The sequence below is a fragment of the Astyanax mexicanus genome, chromosome 14, assembly GCF_023375975.1.
Source record: "Astyanax mexicanus isolate ESR-SI-001 chromosome 14, AstMex3_surface, whole genome shotgun sequence".
Classification (NCBI taxonomy): domain Eukaryota; kingdom Metazoa; phylum Chordata; class Actinopteri; order Characiformes; family Acestrorhamphidae; genus Astyanax; species Astyanax mexicanus.
The window spans coordinates 29,016,736-29,035,496 of record NC_064421.1 but is presented as its reverse complement, the minus strand read 5'-3'; the positions used below and the strand labels follow the sequence as shown (position 1 = coordinate 29,035,496).

The window sequence follows — 18,761 nt, the reverse complement described above, 5'->3', positions numbered from 1 at the left end:
TGCCAAAAATGATCATAACGTCTTAAATGTATAATATAGAATGAATACAGAAACATATTACATCATAAAAGCTAAACAGATACAGACATATACAGTGGCTTGCAAAAGTATTCAAACTCCTTAAATGTTTTTGACATACTGTCACAACCACAAACTTTTTTTTTCCTGAGATTTGAAATGATATACATAGACACAGTGTCAGTGAGGAGTCTTTGTAGTATCTGCATAGTCTATGCAATGTCTTTGTGAAGTTGTTGATTTGTCTGTGCTGTGAGGCCGCAGCCGCACCCAGACACCGCTAACCTCAAGCTGGAGCTTCTGGACTCGCAGCTAGTGCTAGTGTACTCCAGTATACACTTGGGAAAAGTTTTTCTACTATAAAACTGGTCAAGATTGATAATAGACAAAGATTCATTGAGAGTACACTGGAGTATCTTTTTAAAAATTCAAGTGATGAAGACACAGCTGAGAAATGATAAAATTGCTACAGATGAGAAGAAAAAAAAGAAAGAAAAAAATATTAAATACAGATATGTTTTCTTATTTAACACAGAGTAACAAAAAGAAATACATAGAAACATTTGTAATTTAATTCAATATCCTAATATCATACTTTTATTATACAGTTATAATGTACAGTAAATACACTTTATTTTATTACAAAGCAAGTAGAAAATGTGCAGTAAATAAACTGCATTTAAAAAGTTTAAAATAACCGTTATTAAATGTAATCAGTCATAGAACAGTTAAAAAAATAAATCAAAGGAAGAAACAGGAATAAATGCCGAAGATTCGTCTTTATCAATGTAGTGAACACATGCAAAAAAAATCAGAACAGGTAAATAAAAAAATAGACATCAGTTTGAATGTTTGTGCACAAACATCTGAAAGCAACTATGTTCCCTATATTAATAGGCTATAGTCCAACAGTCTTATTAAAGCTAAAATAAATGAAATGAATCTTTGCTATCATAAACCCTTTTTATCATAATCTGTACACACAATGTTTCCCTTCTTCATAAAATCCCAAACAATTAAATGAAATAAATGAACATATACATGATCTACATGATCAGTATTTCTGATTGTACAATTTATAGGTAAATGTTTTAGTGTAATGAAGACTGGTACTTATTCTACAAATTACTGACAACATTTCTCCCAAATTCCAATTTATTTACAATTTAATATATAGAATTTATTTGCAAAAAGTGGTCAAATTAGCTTTCAAAATGAGTGCAAATAATGCATACATAATTAAATAACTATTCATTTAGAAACAACAATACTAACGTTTTAGAGTTCAATATTTGGTAGAATAACCCCAGTTGGTACAGTGAAGGAAATAATTATTTGGTCCCTTGCTGATTTTTAAAGTTCTGTGCACTGAGAAAGACATGAACAGTCTATAATTTTAAGAGTAAGTTCATTTAAACAGTGAGAGACACAACATAAAAAATAAAACCCCAAAAACACATTTTATAAATTATATACATTTATTTGCATTTTGCAGAGAGAGATTTTTGTCCCATACCAACCATTAAGAGTTCTGGCTTCTACAGTTAGACGCTCATAATCAACTTGTTCCCTACATTAAAGACAGCTGACTTAAATTGTAACCTATATAAAAGACTCAATGAATCAGTCAGACTCTAACCTCTACAACATTGGCAAGATCAAAGAGCTTTCTAAGGATGTCAGCGAAAAGATCATAGACCTGCACAAGGCTGGAATGGGCTACAAAACCATACTTAACGCTGGGTAAGAAGGAGACAACTGTTTTACAAAATGACTGTCAATCAACATCAATCTGGGGCTCCATACAAAATCTTACTTATTAATGATCTCAAGGCAGCTGGAACCACAGTTACCAAGAAAACCATTTGTAACACATTACACTGTAATGGATTAAAACACTGCAGTGCTTGCAAAGTCCCCCTGCTCAAGAAGGCACATGTGCAGGCCCACCTGAAGTTTGCCAATGAACACCTGGATGATTCTGAGAGTGACTAAGAGAAGGTGCTGTTGTCAGATGAGACAAAAATTGAGAAAATGCTGAATATGACCCAAAGAACACAGTCCCCTCTGTCAAGCATGGAGGAGGGAACATTATGTATTGCGGGTGTTTCTCTGCTAAGGGCACAGGATTACTTCACCGCATCAATGTGAGAATGGATGGAGACATCCTAAAATGGATGGAGACATCATAAACTCCTGAGTGACAACCTCCTTTCCTCATTAAAAATGAGCTGTGGCTGGGTCTTCCAGCCAACAATGACCCAAAACATACAACATCAACTTTAAAAAAACGTCTGACTGCTGTGCCTGCCATCAAGGGTTTTTTCTCTCTGCAAAATGCAAATAAATTTATAGAATATATACTATATGATTTTCTGGATTTTATATTTGCTCTCTCACTGTTAAAATGAACCTATCCTTAAAATTATATTATTATGTTAATTTTACTCAAATGTTTACATAATAATAAATAAATAATAAACTCAGAAACTGATCATTTTGAAGTGGTCTCTTAATGTTTTCCAGAGCTGTATATCAGTCACTATATACTTATTTGCAGCAAAAGGTACAGTGAGCTGATCTGATTGGTGGAGAGGGCTGTGGGTGTGGCTTGCTTGAGGAGGTGGTGGTGGGGATGTCCTCACAGAGTTGTGTACTGACTGAGGGCATGCTTCAGCTTCCCTGCAATCTAATCAGACATAAAACCATCAGTCACTTCACATCCTTTGCTCAATTCACATAACCAATATTAATACAGCATTAATCCTGTAGTGCTGCCGATTAACAGAGTTGGTCTCCGTCCGGATCAGCTGATCTGTGGTCCGGTTGGTTTATAGTGTGAAACACTTAATTGGACGGTTTTGACTTTATTCAGACCAATTACAGGAAGTTAGGTTTGGCTATCATCACTCAATAAACAATAGAAGAAGAAAAAGAAGAGGTTGTGCCGAAATCCGTCTGTCCTTGGGTCATGATCACCACAGGCCTACTGTTGTGGGTTTTGATCACCACGGGCCGACTCCCGTGGGCCATGATCACCACAGGCCAATTGTCCAGAGCTCATGATCACCACGGGCTGACTCCTAAGGGCCATCATCACCATGGACCGACCTCTGTGGGTCATGGTCACCATGGGCCAAATCCTTTGGGTCATGGTCACCTCCGACTTACCAGTGAACACATTCTCTTATAAACTGAAGTTAATTTAATCTAAATGAAAAATGTTTGTGTGGAGTGTGCAACAATTAACTTAAAAATATAAAATATAAACTAAATAGACTGAGATTCTTTGTAATTTAGGTGCATATTTTTAGGGACTCTCTTTGAAACCTGGGGAGATTTTTACTTAAACCTGCTGTATTTGGAACTCAACCCAGTTTAATTAAATGTACATGACTTTAATGATCTATTATGTTCCAAATTACATTCTTTACATTGGCCGTAGATGACCAAAAAGCAAAGCTCTAACAAGCTGATTTAGGTTTGAGAAGTTGTCAGAAAGCAGTGCCCAAATATTCCTCAGTTGCATAATTCCTTTATTGCACGCAAAAAAATGCACTGATCCGACTTAAAATGTTGAAGTGCCTTCTGAAGTTTATCTTCAACTTTACTTACGGTCTCGTAGAACTGCACCTGCTCCTGCAGATAGAGCTGCATGACTCTGTTGTAGTCATAGATACGGTTGCTATGGAAGTGGTTCATCTCCGCTAACAACACAGACGGCAAGAGAGGAGGCTAAGGTTACACTTTCGATGACTCTGAATACATCTTCACAACCATGTATCACTCTGTAAATCAACACTTCTGCTCATCTTCAGCTTTTAAATATTAAAGCACGAGCAAAATTATTTAAGGACATGCTGATTAGGACAAATGCATCCCGGGGAACAGTTGCCCCAACATCTGCGCATGTTATTTTATAAAAGAAAATGGAATGAGTTAGCAGTGAAAAATACGGACCACTTCTGCGATTAGAGCAAAGCAAACAACAGGCTGACCGACCTTGCAATGCGTACGACATTGTACTCAGATTCTTCTGCATAGTCTGCTTGTCTTGGGGTCCAATCTTATTCATGGCCACGAGACGGTCTGCTTCCTTAACCTTCTCAATAGCAGCCTGCGAACAAATAAGTTTGCAGCATATCAGTTAAAAAAAATACGCTGTTTTTCAATACTCAGAACACCACAGGATAGACCATCACAGAGCAGCTATTATTATTTGGGTGGTAGGTCATTATTCTCAGTACTACAGTAATTAGCACTGAATAGCCTGGTGGTGGTGTATGAGGTGTTAATGTGTGTTGTGCTGGTATGAGTGGATCAGATACAGCAGTGCTACTGGTCCTGTCCTAGTCCTGTATTCACTGATGAAGGACTAGAGGATGAGCAACACTGTATTAAAAAACCCTAAAACAACAGTTAGTGGCATCAGCAACAACTTCCAGAAGATGGGAGTGAACATATCACAATCTACTCCAACTCCGATCTACTGTTCATAGAAGACTTCATGAACAAAAGTACACAAGCTTCTCCAGAAGATGAAAACCTCTATTAAAGAAGAAAAGGAAGGCCAGAATGGAATTTTTTAAAACGTACAGAGACTATGAACTAATTTTGGACTGATGAGACAAAGATTAACCTTTACCAATGTGATGAAAAGGCTAAAGTTTTTAGAAAGAAAGGCTTAAGGAACAAAATTGTCTATATAAAGATGGAGTCTATGCTGTAAGAAGTTACTAACATCCTGAAATTGAGATGCAGATAGATTGCCAAGACAATACAGCACTTTTCCAGGACGGGTTCCACTCAGAAAAGGCCTCCTACCTCAAGCATGGTGGTGGTAGCATCATGGTCTGGGGCTACGTGTGTGCTGCTAGCACTGGCTAGCTGAATTCCAACATAAACTGTGTCACTCTTGGGAGATACCGTACAGTAGGCATACAGAAAATAAATGTGTTAAATTTTTAAGAAATAACCATATCCCTACCCTGTGGACTCCAATCAGGTCTGGGAAACAGCCAAGTAGTCCTTTGTATTCATTGTTTGTTTCCAGCAGGAAATGCAGGTCTTTTTTGGGCTGATAAAAAAGTAAAAAGTAGTGTTTGTTCCATTTAGGAGAGTATGGCCTCACATCAATGTCAAATGTCGAGAATGCAAAAATACCAGGTGAATAAAATTAACCAGCGTGTTTTAACATTTTGCGTGTTTAAATTAACTTCTCGTGAGCACAAATGAGAAACTAGCGAGCAAATAAAAGAGAATCGTGTGCGCGCTGAAGAAAATGTTGCTCTCGATCTTCATTTTTCTCCTCTCGGGTGCTTTTTTTCCTCGAGTTTTAAAAGGGGTGGTTTTGACAGTTTGGGGGCGGGGCCAGGGTCGCCTCCCTCAGCGAACGCTATTGGCTGATATCTCCAGGGTTTGTGACGGACCGCCTACCTCCACGAGCCGGAGAAGGGCGGGGACAGAAGGACGCCAGCCGGCAAGAGAGTTATCTAGCTGGCTATGCTAACATCCGAACAACCTGCTCTCTGGCGCGCTTCTTTCTGTGCCCCCGACTTGTATTTTTGGGCCCTCGACTTTTGACATTGATGTGATGCCATAGTAGGCTTCATTAAAACAATCTGAGCATACAAAAAAAAAAGGACTGCAACGATTTCACAAGGGAAAAGTGCTGTTTTTCAGTGAGTAAATACGTAAATTAGAGAGAATACATCATAAATCAATAATTCAAAAGATCAGTACCTGTCCAGCCACTATCTCTGCTATTTCCTCATATGTCTTTCCTGTTGCAGTTAGAGCATCAGTAAGAGTTGCCTCCCCTAGAGGAAGATAATGGTGAAGAAGAAGAAGAAGATGAGGATGCAGAATAGATGTTAACCATACAAGCAGCTTGGGAAGATGATAAACAGGATCTGATTCTTACCCTGGTATGCGCTGGTGTTGAAAACTGAGGACAGGCTCTGAAATGCTTTTCCAATTCTCTGATATTCTTTCTGTAATGCTTCAGAAGAAACATAAATGTGATGTTTTATAGATTTACTATAAATCAAAGTAAGAAGAAAATGAAAATAGACTTATAATTTTGTCCAACCATAACCATAACAAGTTACTCAAGTTCAGAGTTAACACATAACGAAATGCAACCTGCATCACCAGTGCTCAGGATTCCACCAGACCACCACAGAGCAGCTTTTATTATCTGAGTGGTGGGTTATTATTCTCAGCATTGCAGTGATTGATTAGCACTGATTAGCATGATGGTGGTGTTTGAGGTGTTAGTGTGTGCTGGTACGAGTAGATCAGATACAGCAGTGTTGCTGGACTTGGTTGGTGGACTTTTCTCAGTCCAGCAGCGTTTAAAACTACAGGTGCACTGCGGTATTGACCCTGATATTTTAATATGACATTAAACTCACGTCCTGCACATCTCTTCCAGTGAAGATGGCCCACAGCAAGAAGATCTTTAACCCCATCATCCATGGATCTGCTGAAATGGCTGAATGTTTCACACTTCTTCTCTCTACACAGAACCAGGAAAGAACACCATTCAGTCGTAAGTTTACAATAAGCATTATATTACATTAGTATAAAACATTTACTTACACTTCTGTAGGATCTAGTTCTCGCATTTCAGGATCCATCGTGGAGAAGACCATCACTCCCACGCGCTCATCTTTCTCTGCTTTGCGTTTGCCTTCTTTCCAGTCCTAAAGAAATATTAAAATAGCATTTAATTAACATTTATGTTATATCCACTTGTCAGCCACTGTCTCACTCTCTAGTGAGACTGGAATGTGCAATTGCACAGAATATGTGGAAGAGTACTTCTAATGCAGGTCAATGTATTTAAATTGCTGTGTGAAATTCTGTGTTTTTGAGTATATTGTTTTATTTATACAATGTAGAGAGCCATTACATCCAAAAAACTACCAGGACAGGACACAGTTCGCGTTAATTATAATATTGTGTTAGAAATATTACTGCTTTTAATTTATATAAAAAATAATGTTTATATAAAAAATAAGTTATATAAATTAAATAATCTTACAGACTGCTGCTTTAAAAAAGAAAATATAATTTTCTGTATTTCCAATCAGGCTGCTGGTTGTGCTGAGGTCAGAGATGGGTCAGTGTGCTAATAGGGGAAACCCTGTACCACTTTTTGTGCATTAATGATCTAAATGCTACAAACTAATCCTGAATTTTTATTACATTTATTAAGTGATGTAAAACATGTTTAGAGTATTTGGGTCTCTATACATTTAAAAAGATAGGAGGCTGGTCTCATATGAGTGTCTATAACAGCGGTAACCTGCAATAAACTACAATTAACTGTGAACGTGCAAATTAAACTTGGATGATCAAACTATTCTGATTCTCACTTTTGGCCAAACTGTTATTTGAGGAGGGTTAAGTACCTTCTCGTCTTTGTAAGTGAGGAACAGTTGAAAAACTTCACTGTTTGAGACGACAGGGTGTCTGCACATACGGGACATCCAGCCCTGCAGGCGCTCCATTCGCATTTTAATAAACTCATCTTCAAACCGACCTACCGAAAAAAGAGAGAAAAATACAATACTGATATCACATATCGGATTCAGATATAGAACGAGCAAGGAAGATTAAGTTTAAGCTTCTTAAAAGCAAGTTTCTCTCCAAATTCCATGCCATTAAAGTGGTACAACTGTTCATTCAAAAATTCCTTGTAATCTTCAGAGTTTAGAACACCAATTTAACCCATCCACTCATTACGACTCCTGTATCAATGCAATGATCCCGACTTTATGAGGCTGAGTATGAGCACACACCTCCTCTGAGACATGTGAATCAGACTCCAACTATTTTTCAACGGCAACCAATCAGTGCAGCATTACAGTGTGCTCATAGGAAAGCATCGGATCCCCAGCTCTGATACATCAGCTAACAGACTCCTGGACTGACCAGAATCACAATAGGAGTTGTACTCTCTCGGACTCCGGCTGCTGATGGAGAAGCAGCATGACCTTGTGTACTCTCTCTCGGACTCTGGCTGCTGATGGAAAAGCAGCATGACCTACTGTACTCTCTCTCGGACTCTGGCTGCTGATGGAGAAGCAGTATAACCCAGGATTCAAACTAGCAATCCTCAGATCATAGTGTTACTCAGAGACCCAATACAGGACAATATTTTATCTAAGCAGATATCCAATACCAAATTTCATTATTTTTTTTGTTAACTTAAAAAAAAAAGTTAATAGAAAGGAAAAATGCTGGATACTTTCAAACTAAGCAAATGCATTATAAGCAGCAAGGATACAAATTATTGTAATCCCATGGCCAAAACACAGCTTTTATTTTTTACTGACCTGTAACTTGTTTATCTGGGAGAGATGGGATAGGGATGGCACAGCCAAACTTTTCCAGTAGTCTCTCATACAGCCAATCAAAGTGTTTGTATCTGTGATTGACAGATTTGTGTGTAGTCTGTAAAAAAACAGCATTTAAATTATTACAACAAGTAATAAACCAAAAACCAAGAAAGATCAGGCAACACTCAACTAAACTATTTAATCTCAGGTATTTTACTACAGAAAACTCTATTCATGTGACAGAATACAAAAGCATCTACAACAGCAGTTATCCGGGAGCCCAGCCCCCTATATAATCAGTTACAGCTCACAAATCTGACACTCTTTGAGCTCGCTCTTCCTTAAAGAAGTATGGTGAGAAACTTTCAATCTTTATTTAGACTTTTGCTTCATCATCACAGCCAAAATACAGAAAAGCTCATTCAGAGTGCTGATTGGTTGGTTAACTGGTAAGATTGTCAGGTCATTCGTGTGAGTAGACCCTGTCTCAAATCACACCTAAACTTTACTTAGAGCATCTACTTAATGTTAAATAAGAAGTTATCAAAACTATTCCTGAATATAAACTATAATCTTAAACTTTAGATCAGATTTACTCTGCCCTATATAGGGAACAGTAGAAGAACACCTCTTTACACATGCTGACATCTAACATTTCTTGACAGTCTGTGTTCTGTTTGTTCTATTTTTTAATTACGTTCATAAATCTACTATAAAAACTTGCGTCTTACGAAGGACAATTATGATTAATTGTCTGTCTGCTAGTGGCCAGATGTGTCATGGATAATTCTGTGGTTATTCACATAGCTGTTGTTTCGTATAGGAAGATACTAAACCAATACTTAAAGAGAAATCAGAAAACAATGATATGATAAACATACATTAGGTGCGATCTGATATTCGATATAACTCTTCAAGCCGTACATTTTTGTTCCTTTCTTCGGATGAGCCACCACACAGTCTAGCTGAGTTTGAGGATACAGCCAAACCGGACCCACCTCTCCCATCTATAAAGACAGCAGAGGGTCTATTCACAGTAAGACCAATAATAGTAATGATAATAATAATATAATAATAAATCTTACGTATATTGGCAGTCTGTCATTTTCTGCACACATATAGTTTTTTAGCAAGTACACCTCAGGATTTGGTGTCTTTGATAAGCCTGGAAATCTACAAAGAAAAGGTTGCAAAAATTTTACAAATATAAAACAAACAGCTCATGGTAAATTTATAGTTATAGTCACCAAACACTTTATAAGGACCTGTACTCAAAGTAGTACTGTAAACTGACTTTATGCAGACCCGGAGCGTTTTGGCAAGATTTTTGTATAATGCACAATCATATTCATATTCTGCATTATTTTATACATTTTTAAAAACACAGTATTGATTTTTCATGATTACTACTACTTCATGATTACTACTACTTCTACTAGACAGCAGTGTTGTCAGTGATGTTAGATCCCACTGTTCCGATTGTAAAAAGTAAACTTTTTTTCACGAAGGCTACAGTCCGATATACTTAACTCTGGATGGTGAAAGGGCTAGCACTGTTGTTAGCGGCTAATGCTAATAATGCCCCAGTCACATCACCGGAGAAGCCTCACTGAAACTCTTTTATAACGCAGTACTTCAGCAGAGTGGCTTTACTGCTCAATACAACCTGACTGGTAAAATTTATACATAAGGAGTACTGGATTAAAAGGCGTCCTATTAAGGTTAAATTAATTTAAAGAATTTAAGTGTGACATAGTGTGAAAAATACGGTTATTTAAACAATCTCAGTACATCGCCTTGCTTACAGTATTGCAATAAAACGATTGTAAGCTCTGTATCGTGATGCATAGTGTGACTGCTGTAATGTAACCGTTAGTGCTAAATCTCAAACATTATGGTGTCCTCAAAAGACAAGGGCTGATTCCAAAAAGTGTCATCATTTTAACTTAATGAAACAGAATTATAACCCACTTTAATTCAGATATGTAATGAAGTTTAATTATCTCTGGTTTCGTCTGAAAGATAATCTGTAGATGGACAGAAATGTCTTAGTCCAAAACTTTATGGAGGGCTCTCTCCTCGGTAATGAGAAGGTTATGAGATAGTAATGAGATGTGCCGTTACGGTATATCTTACTTATTAAGAGAAATCTTCCTGGGATGATGGGCAGCAGCACCTTGCTGCACTGCCCCGCCTCCTCCATCACTCTGTGACCAGCTGTAGCCGCTGGGTGATTTACTATCATCCGACTCCTCGTCCCATTCACCATCATCATCATAGTAATCTATGGAACCTGATAGAAACACGAATAATCATTCAGATCAATTCGGAATAGTACAGTCTACATCAAATCTTACTACAGTGTATATAGCACAATGTGTCGAGGTACTGGTGCTTTTTAAGATGATTATTTTATTGAACGACGATCATGTTAAGATGATCATGTTACTGAATAGCTTTAATACAAAACCTTAATTTATGCAACAGGATGTATTTTTACAGAATCTTTTAGATAATCAATTTACAGAGAAAATTAAACACTATTTTAATTACTAAATACTACTCATGCAGATGAATGCAGGTTTCAGAATAAAATATATTGTTCTGCAGCATCCTCTTACCCTGATAGGCTTGTGCTGGCTGTTGCGTTCCCGAGGCTTCACTATTATTTATTTGCTACAATAAAATGCAGAAAAAAACATTGTTTTAAAACCATGTGACTGGAGCTGTGAATAGGCTAGAACTTGTTGATATATATAACTATACAGGTGTTACGATTTAATATATCGTTATATATTATACATTGTAAAACTGTTATTGTTTATGAAATCTGAATAAAAGAAAAGTGAACTTTTTTATCAGAACAGTGGGATCTAATGACAGAGTACAGCACTGTTTTCTACTGGGCGGGGTTTAAATACATCTTTACATGTAAACTAATCATTAAAATCAATACTGCCTTTTTAAAAATGTTTACTGAATTGCAGAACAAAATATCGTGTATCACGATACAATATCAGTATTTTATTACACGCAATAATTCACTGACGAACATTTTTTTATACAAAAGTGAGTTCCGACCTCACAATCTGATTGGTTGAGAAGTGTTCTAACCGTGCTGATATTTGTGATAACAGCAAGGCATTCTCACACTAAACTTATATCACTCCGCAGACGTGTTGCTGAGTAACAGCATATAAACACAGGACTTTTTTGTTTTAAATGGCTCCACCAGCACCAGCAGCATTAGCTTAGCACAGGCTAGCGCCCAGCCCAGGCACGCTCGCCCACAGCCCGCTGTGCTAGCTCTTCTTTGGGGAAAAAATAGAAAGAAAATCCATCATCTCAGCTGCAGTCTCACAGCTGAAATAGTGACTAACCAGGCTATGCTAAAATAATGCTGAGCTAAAGAAAGCTACGCTAACCTAACCACAGTCCTTCAGGCACAGCTAGCTTATCAACACCACCCAGCACACAGGCATAAATGCTCCCAAACAGGCAGCTTTTACATGAAAACGACTCTGTGGAGCAAGAGAGGAGAGTTTCAGCATTATTTTAGATCCTAAAGTTTACTAACCCCCTTAATCCCCAGTTTAGATTTCAAGCTAACGTACAAAACAAACGCCATTTTGTAGTTACAGTTCTGTTACAGTTCACTTTTTGTGGAACTACTTCTTGGCAGAAGGCACATTTTTTTTAGGGTCTGTTATTTTCTTTATTCATTTTGTAAAGAAAAAAAAGTTGAATAAAAGCAATAAAAGCAACAATTATATTACTCTAAAACTGAAAAATTAAAACTATTGCGTGTCATCATGGTGTCAAAAAAGAGTTTAAAAATCTGTGTGTGTGTGTGCGTGTGTTTGTGTGGAGAATTCTTAACCTTCCTTCTCAAAATATTAGAAACATTAATTTAAAGACATTTCCACACATATTTCTATAGACCCCCAGTCTACTCCTGGAACAGTGAGCAACAGGCAGCTAATGGGCCACGTTTAGCTCCACATACACAGAAACCCGGACCGTCTGCTCTGCTCCTGAAAGGACTAAAGCTCTTGAATCTCTTCATGTCTGTCAGTCTGAGCCCTAATGGCCCTCTTTTTAATAGATCTGACCTTGAGTGAGCTAAAGCACCGATCTATGTCTCCACAAGTGCATTTAGCTTCCTTCCTGCCCACGGCGACTCCACTCACTCATCCCAATTTACCTGCAGCTCGGAGTTCCTCAAGTGTTTATTGTGAACGCTCTGCTGGCGAGGATCAGCCTTAAAGTCAATTAATCGCTCACTGCAATTGACCTTCTTAGATTCTGACGCACGGATGAAAGGGTCCCGCAAATACATTACCTGGAAGCATGCCAATTCTTCCCATAGCCGTACATTCTTTATTGCAGAGCCACGTCAGCAGGGCCGACCAAACATCCTCCATTTTTATGGTCACTGATTAATAATCTCAACAGAAAACTGCTGTCATCCACACATTTTAACACTTTAACTCATTTTTTTATGGTATAAAACAATCAAATTCTAATGTAAATCATAGCTAGTCACTGGTGCCTTATACACACGAATAAAAACAAACGAACAGCTCTGATTAGTCCAGCAGACTGAGCCACTGTCACTATGATCCGAGGATCGCGGATTTGAGTCTGGGTATTGGATATCTGCATAGATAAAATATTGTCCTGTATTGGGTCTCTGTGACACTATGTGTGAGGATTGCTTGTTTGAATCCTGGGTTTATACTGCTTCTCCATCAGCAGCCAGAGTCCGAGAGAGTACCATAGGTCATGATGCTTCTCCATCACCAGCCAGAGTACGAGAGTGTGCAGTAAGTCATGCTGCTTCTCCATCAGCAACAGGAGGCCAGGAGAGTACAGTAAGTCATGCTGCTTTTCTATCAGCAGCCGGAGTCAGAGAGAGTACATTAGGCAGTGGAGCAAAAAGGGGGTATGCAGCCTATGCGACGCATAGGGGCACTGCACTAGAGGGGGCGCCAAATCCAAGCCCCAAATAAATTTGCGGACCGCGGTGGGAAAGTAATGACAGGACGCTGACGATTTTAAAATGCATCTGCATTAAAACGTGTCTCTCCCCAGGGGCGCAGACATTACGTTTGCATACACCCCAAAAAGTATGTAGTTGTGCCCCTGACATTAGGTCATGCTGCTTCAGTCAGCAGCCGGAGTCTGACAGAGTACAGTAGGTCACGCTGAGAGCCAGTTTCTTTTTAACAATTTAGTTTTTTCGACTGCACCTGAGGATTCAAAGTTCATAAAATATTTGAATATAGTCTTCAATGCAGATTCACTGATCACTGAGTACTGCACCTCTTTTTTAAAAGCAGGAATAATGTTAAGAGTGATGTTTACAGCGCATGCCATAAGCAACCATTTAAAGCAATATAAAAAAGTTCTGCATGTAAGGACAATGGCTGTATTTTGTATGGCTTTTTACCTGTATATAATCTTCAGGTACCAAACCCGTCTGTCCTTTAGAGTTCTGAGCTTCTACCCAGCCTCCACCTACAGCCTACACACAGAAATGAAGCCAAAAAAGTCAAATCTAAATCTAAAATCTAAAATTCTTCATTTCCTTCATTTTTTTGCCTGTGGTGAAGAACTTTATATGGTTTAAAAAGTATGAGAGTATGATATATGAATTAATGGACAGCTCAATTATAAATCTGTAATGCTTAGGGTAAAGCCCAAACCGTGACCAGATCACACTGATGATTTAGACTTTGTAAGTCAGTTATTACCTGATTCATGACGGTGAGCATTTCTCCCTCCTGAACACTCAGTTCATTGTTCCCTGGTTCAGCAGTGAAGTCATACAGTACCTGAGCCTAAGCAGAGTACACAACAGAACATACAGACCATAAAGAACGTATAGAACATACAGACGCTACAGAGTGTACAATACCTAGGCCTGAGCAGATTATGTGGTTTGGTAAGTGGTGTAGTGTTTGGATAGTGGAGAGGTATTGGGCAAGTGGTGTTTGGTTAGTGGTGTGGTGTTTGGATAGTTGTGTGGTTTTTGGTTAATGGTGTGTGGTTAGTGGTATGGTGGTGTTTAGACAGTGGAGAGGTATTGGGCTAGTGGTGTTTGGTTAGTGGTGTGGTTTTTGGTTACTAGTGTTCAGTTAGTGGTGTGGTGTTTGGTTAGTAGCATTTGGTTAGTGGTGATGGGTTTGTTGTTTTCCGTTGGTGGTGCTTGTTTGATGGTGTGGTGTTTGGTTAATGGTGTGGTGTTTGGTTTGTGGTGTTTAGTTAGTAATTTGGTGTTAATTTATTGATGTTAGGTTTATGGTGTGGTGTGGTGTTATGTTTGGTTACAGGTGTTTGGTTAGTGGTGTGGTATCAGGTTATTGGTGATTGGACAGTAATGTGATGTTTGGTTAGTGGTGTTTGGTTAGTGTTTTTTTTATTGAGATAGTGGTGTGGTGTTTAGATATAGGTCCTTTGTTAGTGGTGTGGTGTTTGGTTATTGGTGTTTGGTTAGTGGTGTAGTGTTAGGTTATTGGTGTTTGGTTAGTGGTGTTGGGTTAGCATTGTTTTGATAGTGGTATGGTGTAGGTTAGTATTGTTGGGATAGTGGTGTGGTGTTGGGTTAATATTGTTATGATAGTGGTTTGGTGTAGTTTAGTGGTGTTGGGTTAGTATTGTTATGAGAGTGGTATGGTGTAGGTTAGTGGTGTTGGGTTAGTATTGTTGGGATAGTGGTGTGGTGTTGGGTTAATATTGTTATGAGAGTGGTATGGTGTAGGTTAGTGGTGTTGGGTTAGTATTGTTGGGATAGTGGTGTGGTGTTGGGTTAATATTGTTATGATAGTGGTTTGGTGTAGTTTAGTGGTGTTGGGTTTTGGTGATGTTATGATTGTGGCGTAGTGTTTGGTTAGTGGTGTTGGGTTAGTATTGTTATGATAGTGGTGTGGTGTAGTTTAGTGGTGTTGGGTTTTAGTGATGTTATGATTGTGGTGTAGTGTCTGGTTAGTGGTATTGGGTTAGTATTGTTGGGATAGTGGTGTAGTGTTTGGTTAGTGGTGTTGGGTTAGTATTGTTATGATATTGGTGTGGTGTAGTTTAGTGGTGTTGGGTTTTAGGGATGTTATGATTTTGGTGTAGTGTGTGGTTAGTGGTATTGGGTTAGTATTGTTGGGATAGTGGTGTAGTGTTTGGTTAGTGGTGTTGGGTTAGTATTGTTCAGATAGTGGTGTGGTGTAGGTTAGTAGTGTTGGGTTAGTATTGTTCAGATAGTGGTGTGGTGTAGGTGTTAGTGTGTTAACGGTTAGGACACACTCTTACCTTCACTGCCATGGTGGGAGCGTTTATTGAGCTCTGACTCTTCAGAAACAGCAAAAACACGCTGTTGATGACCTGGGCTAACACACACATATACACACACATTAAAACAAGCTATATACACACACACACACACACACATTGAAACAAGCTTTACACTACACACACACACACGGGTCATTCCTGGGATTGGGTGCCATTCGGACCTCAAAACCTTTTGAAAATGAAATACTGTTATTATACTTTTTCATGTTTTATTATGAAAGGGATATGTTAATTTTTTTAAATTAATTTTGGTCAAGCTCAGACATATAATTTGTAGCATTTATTTAAACATTTTTATGAAGTCTCTGACCTAGGATGTTCACCCTGTTACGGACATATGAAAAACTATTTTAAAGACTTTTGGTTTAAAATGATGTACAAAACATTAATTATCTAGGAGTCAATATGTCCCTTTTTAGCTTTGAAGAATTTTGTATTTATTTATTCTTTATTTTTAAAAACAGATATTGCAGATCCATGCTTCGGCCTCTTTTTGGGCAAAATATTACAAATACAATGTACAGAAAACCTGTATAACAGGGTGGGCATAGCCGTAACAGGGTGGACAAATAACACATAATAAAGTATGTGATTACAGAAAAAAAACATAAAAACATAAACGGGAAAACAAAAGTCAAATTGGTTCTGGCACTACATCAGGCAGTAAATGAACGGTGTGTTGTGTCTTTACATTTCATCATGAAAAAACAGCAATTAAAGAGAATCATTTATAAATCTTTAGAACAATTAATAAAGAAGGCTAACAATTGGTAACAACAAGCAATTAAAAAACAATTGCTAATAGCACATTTCCCACCATTTCTCTCTCTCTCCTTTCAGAATCAGACTCCTGAAAGGTTCCCTGTACCCCTGTAGTCTCTCTGCATTCTTTAAGAGATGCACACTTAATATCAATATTAGAAAAATCTATTATTATTCATACTAAACATAATAATAAAGCAACATAAAACACACATGCACTTCGTAGATACATTATGTATCCACCCTGTTATGTCTTTGGTGGGAACAGGGTGGACCATAACAGGGTGGACATTCTGACATAAAGTTAGCCATTATCCAGTGTGTGAGCAAAACCAGGCTACCAAATAAGTAAAATTAGACAAAGTATTGTATGCTTTTTAATTTGATTATTTTGAAATGTTTATATCTGATGACTGATGGGATAAAATTAGGAAAAACAGACATTAGTGTTAGTTAGCCACTCATCCTCCACAGTGTACCTCCTCAAAAAGATAATGTGAACTCCAGGAAATGTCTGTATGTAAAACAGCTCTTCATTTAAAGAGACAGTACTTAGACATAACAGAGTGGACAGTAATTTGAGGGACGTGCAAAAAAACATTATGATCTGTGACAAAATAAAAGCCATTTAGAAAAACAAACTATAGTTAAGAGAGTGGTTATGCCGAACTGTTTAATTTCACCTCATATTCCCATCACACAAAGAGAATGCACAACCCCAGGGACATGGGTTAACCCATAGTGTCTAATAAATAAAAACACAGTAAAATGTATTAAAATTGTATTTTGGGGTCAAATGCATAATGTTTAATGTTTAAAATATGTTAATTATTTCAGTAGAATTTTCAGAAATTATATTGCTTAAATTTTTAAATTATAAATACAGTGATCAGTAGTGGGGACACAAAAGGCACCGAATTGTAGGAAAGACCCACATACTAATACAAGCTATTCACTTTACACACACACATACACACACTATTACACACAATCTATACATATAATATATATAAAGCTATATACATATAATACAAGCTATACACTATACACACGTACTAATAAAAGCTATACAGTAAACACACTAATACAAGCTATACTCTACACATACACACACTAATACAAGCTATACACTACACACACTAATAAAAGCTATACACTACACACACACTAATACAAGTTGTATACTATACAGTACACATACACACACTAATACAAGCTACATCTCACACATACACACACACACACACTAATAAAAGCTATGCACTACACACACACACACACACACACACACACACACACACACACACACACACACACAAATACAAGCTATACAATGCACACACTAATAAAAGCGATACACTATACACCACACACACACTAATAGAAGTTATACACTATACACCACACACACACACACACACACTAATAGAAGCTATATACTATACGCACGCTGACAGTCACAGGATTACAGGTGTGTGTGTGTGTGTGTGTGAGATAACAGGTGCTGAAGGCTGTGGGGTTCTGATCCGGGTATCTGCGTGTTGTTTGATCTTTCTTTCCGGAAAAGGTATAACTACACCTACTGCACGCTTACCAATAACCCCGTGCTCACTCTGTAGGGTGCCTCCCTCCAAGTTCCCTCAAACTGCAGCGGTGTGTGGATAAGCTGTTTACCCGCCCCGAGCCGCCAGTGTTCCTGCGGCCTCTATGTTTACAGTGAAAGTGCTGCCATCCCGCGGCCGAACTCTGCATTACAACACTTTACTCTCTAATATATCTATACTCACCTGTACTCAAATAATCTCTGATTGTTATTTTTGATAAAAGAATGTTATATTGTTTAGCTTTTTCTTTAGCTTCGTTTGTTTCGATTTATTGTGCTATATTCATTGTAATTTGCACCTTTTCTGCTGTTATTATAAGAACCATGTTATGTTTGTCTCGATTAGTCATTCTTTTTTAATATTCATGTTTATGCCATTGCTTTTTAAAATATTTTATATTTAAATATATTGTAACAAATCTATGGAGATAAACCTACAGATTAATAATTATGTGCCAGGGCTGGATACGTCAACAAGATGACGACCCTAAACACTGCTCAAAATCTACTAAGGCATTCATACAGAGGAACAAGTACAACGTTCTGGAAAGATCATCTCAGTCCCCAGACCTGAATATTATTGAAACTTTGTGGTGTGATTTAAAGCAGGCTGTTTATGCTCAGAAACCATCAAACCTAACTGAACTGGAGATGTTTTGTAAAGAAGAATGGTCCAAAGTACTTTC

At 37.8% G+C, this 18,761-nt stretch overlaps 1 protein-coding gene across 3 annotated transcripts; it reads right to left on the bottom strand.

Moving 5' to 3' along the window:
- Positions 1 to 587: 587 nt before the first annotated feature.
- On the bottom strand, positions 588 to 18,029 carry snx9a (sorting nexin 9a). Of its 3 annotated transcripts, XM_007244683.4 has the most exons (18): positions 17,922 to 18,029; positions 15,669 to 15,745; positions 14,123 to 14,209; positions 13,819 to 13,893; positions 10,988 to 11,042; positions 10,503 to 10,659; positions 9,452 to 9,539; positions 9,248 to 9,373; positions 8,364 to 8,481; positions 7,437 to 7,567; positions 6,622 to 6,725; positions 6,435 to 6,538; positions 5,942 to 6,019; positions 5,761 to 5,837; positions 5,006 to 5,095; positions 4,021 to 4,135; positions 3,634 to 3,725; positions 588 to 2,707 (listed from the first exon to the last, which is right to left on the bottom strand). In XM_007244683.4, the coding sequence occupies exons 2-18, from the start codon at positions 15,678 to 15,680 to the stop codon at positions 2,660 to 2,662; spliced, it is 1,557 nt and encodes a 518-aa protein (XP_007244745.4). In that variant the 5' UTR covers positions 15,681 to 15,745; positions 17,922 to 18,029; the 3' UTR covers positions 588 to 2,659. The 3 variants fall into 3 exon arrangements, with proteins under 3 accessions (XP_007244745.4, XP_049320148.1, XP_022528548.2); XM_049464191.1 differs by having other exon boundaries at positions 588 to 3,725; XM_022672827.2 differs by lacking the exon at positions 588 to 2,707 and having other exon boundaries at positions 3,608 to 4,135.
- Positions 18,030 to 18,761: the final 732 nt, after the last annotated feature.

What these genes read in the sequence shown, in the direction of transcription:
- snx9a (XM_049464191.1), bottom strand. An exon ending in CTGGAAGAGATGTGCAGGAC is followed by an intron (nt 6,020 to 6,434) that starts GTGAGTTTAATG and finishes TTTCTTCTGAAG; the next exon opens with CATTACAGAAAGAATATCAG. An exon ending in ACCTGATTGGAGTCCACAGG is followed by an intron (nt 4,136 to 5,005) that starts GTAGGGATATGG and finishes ATTTGTTCGCAG; the next exon opens with GCTGCTATTGAGAAGGTTAA.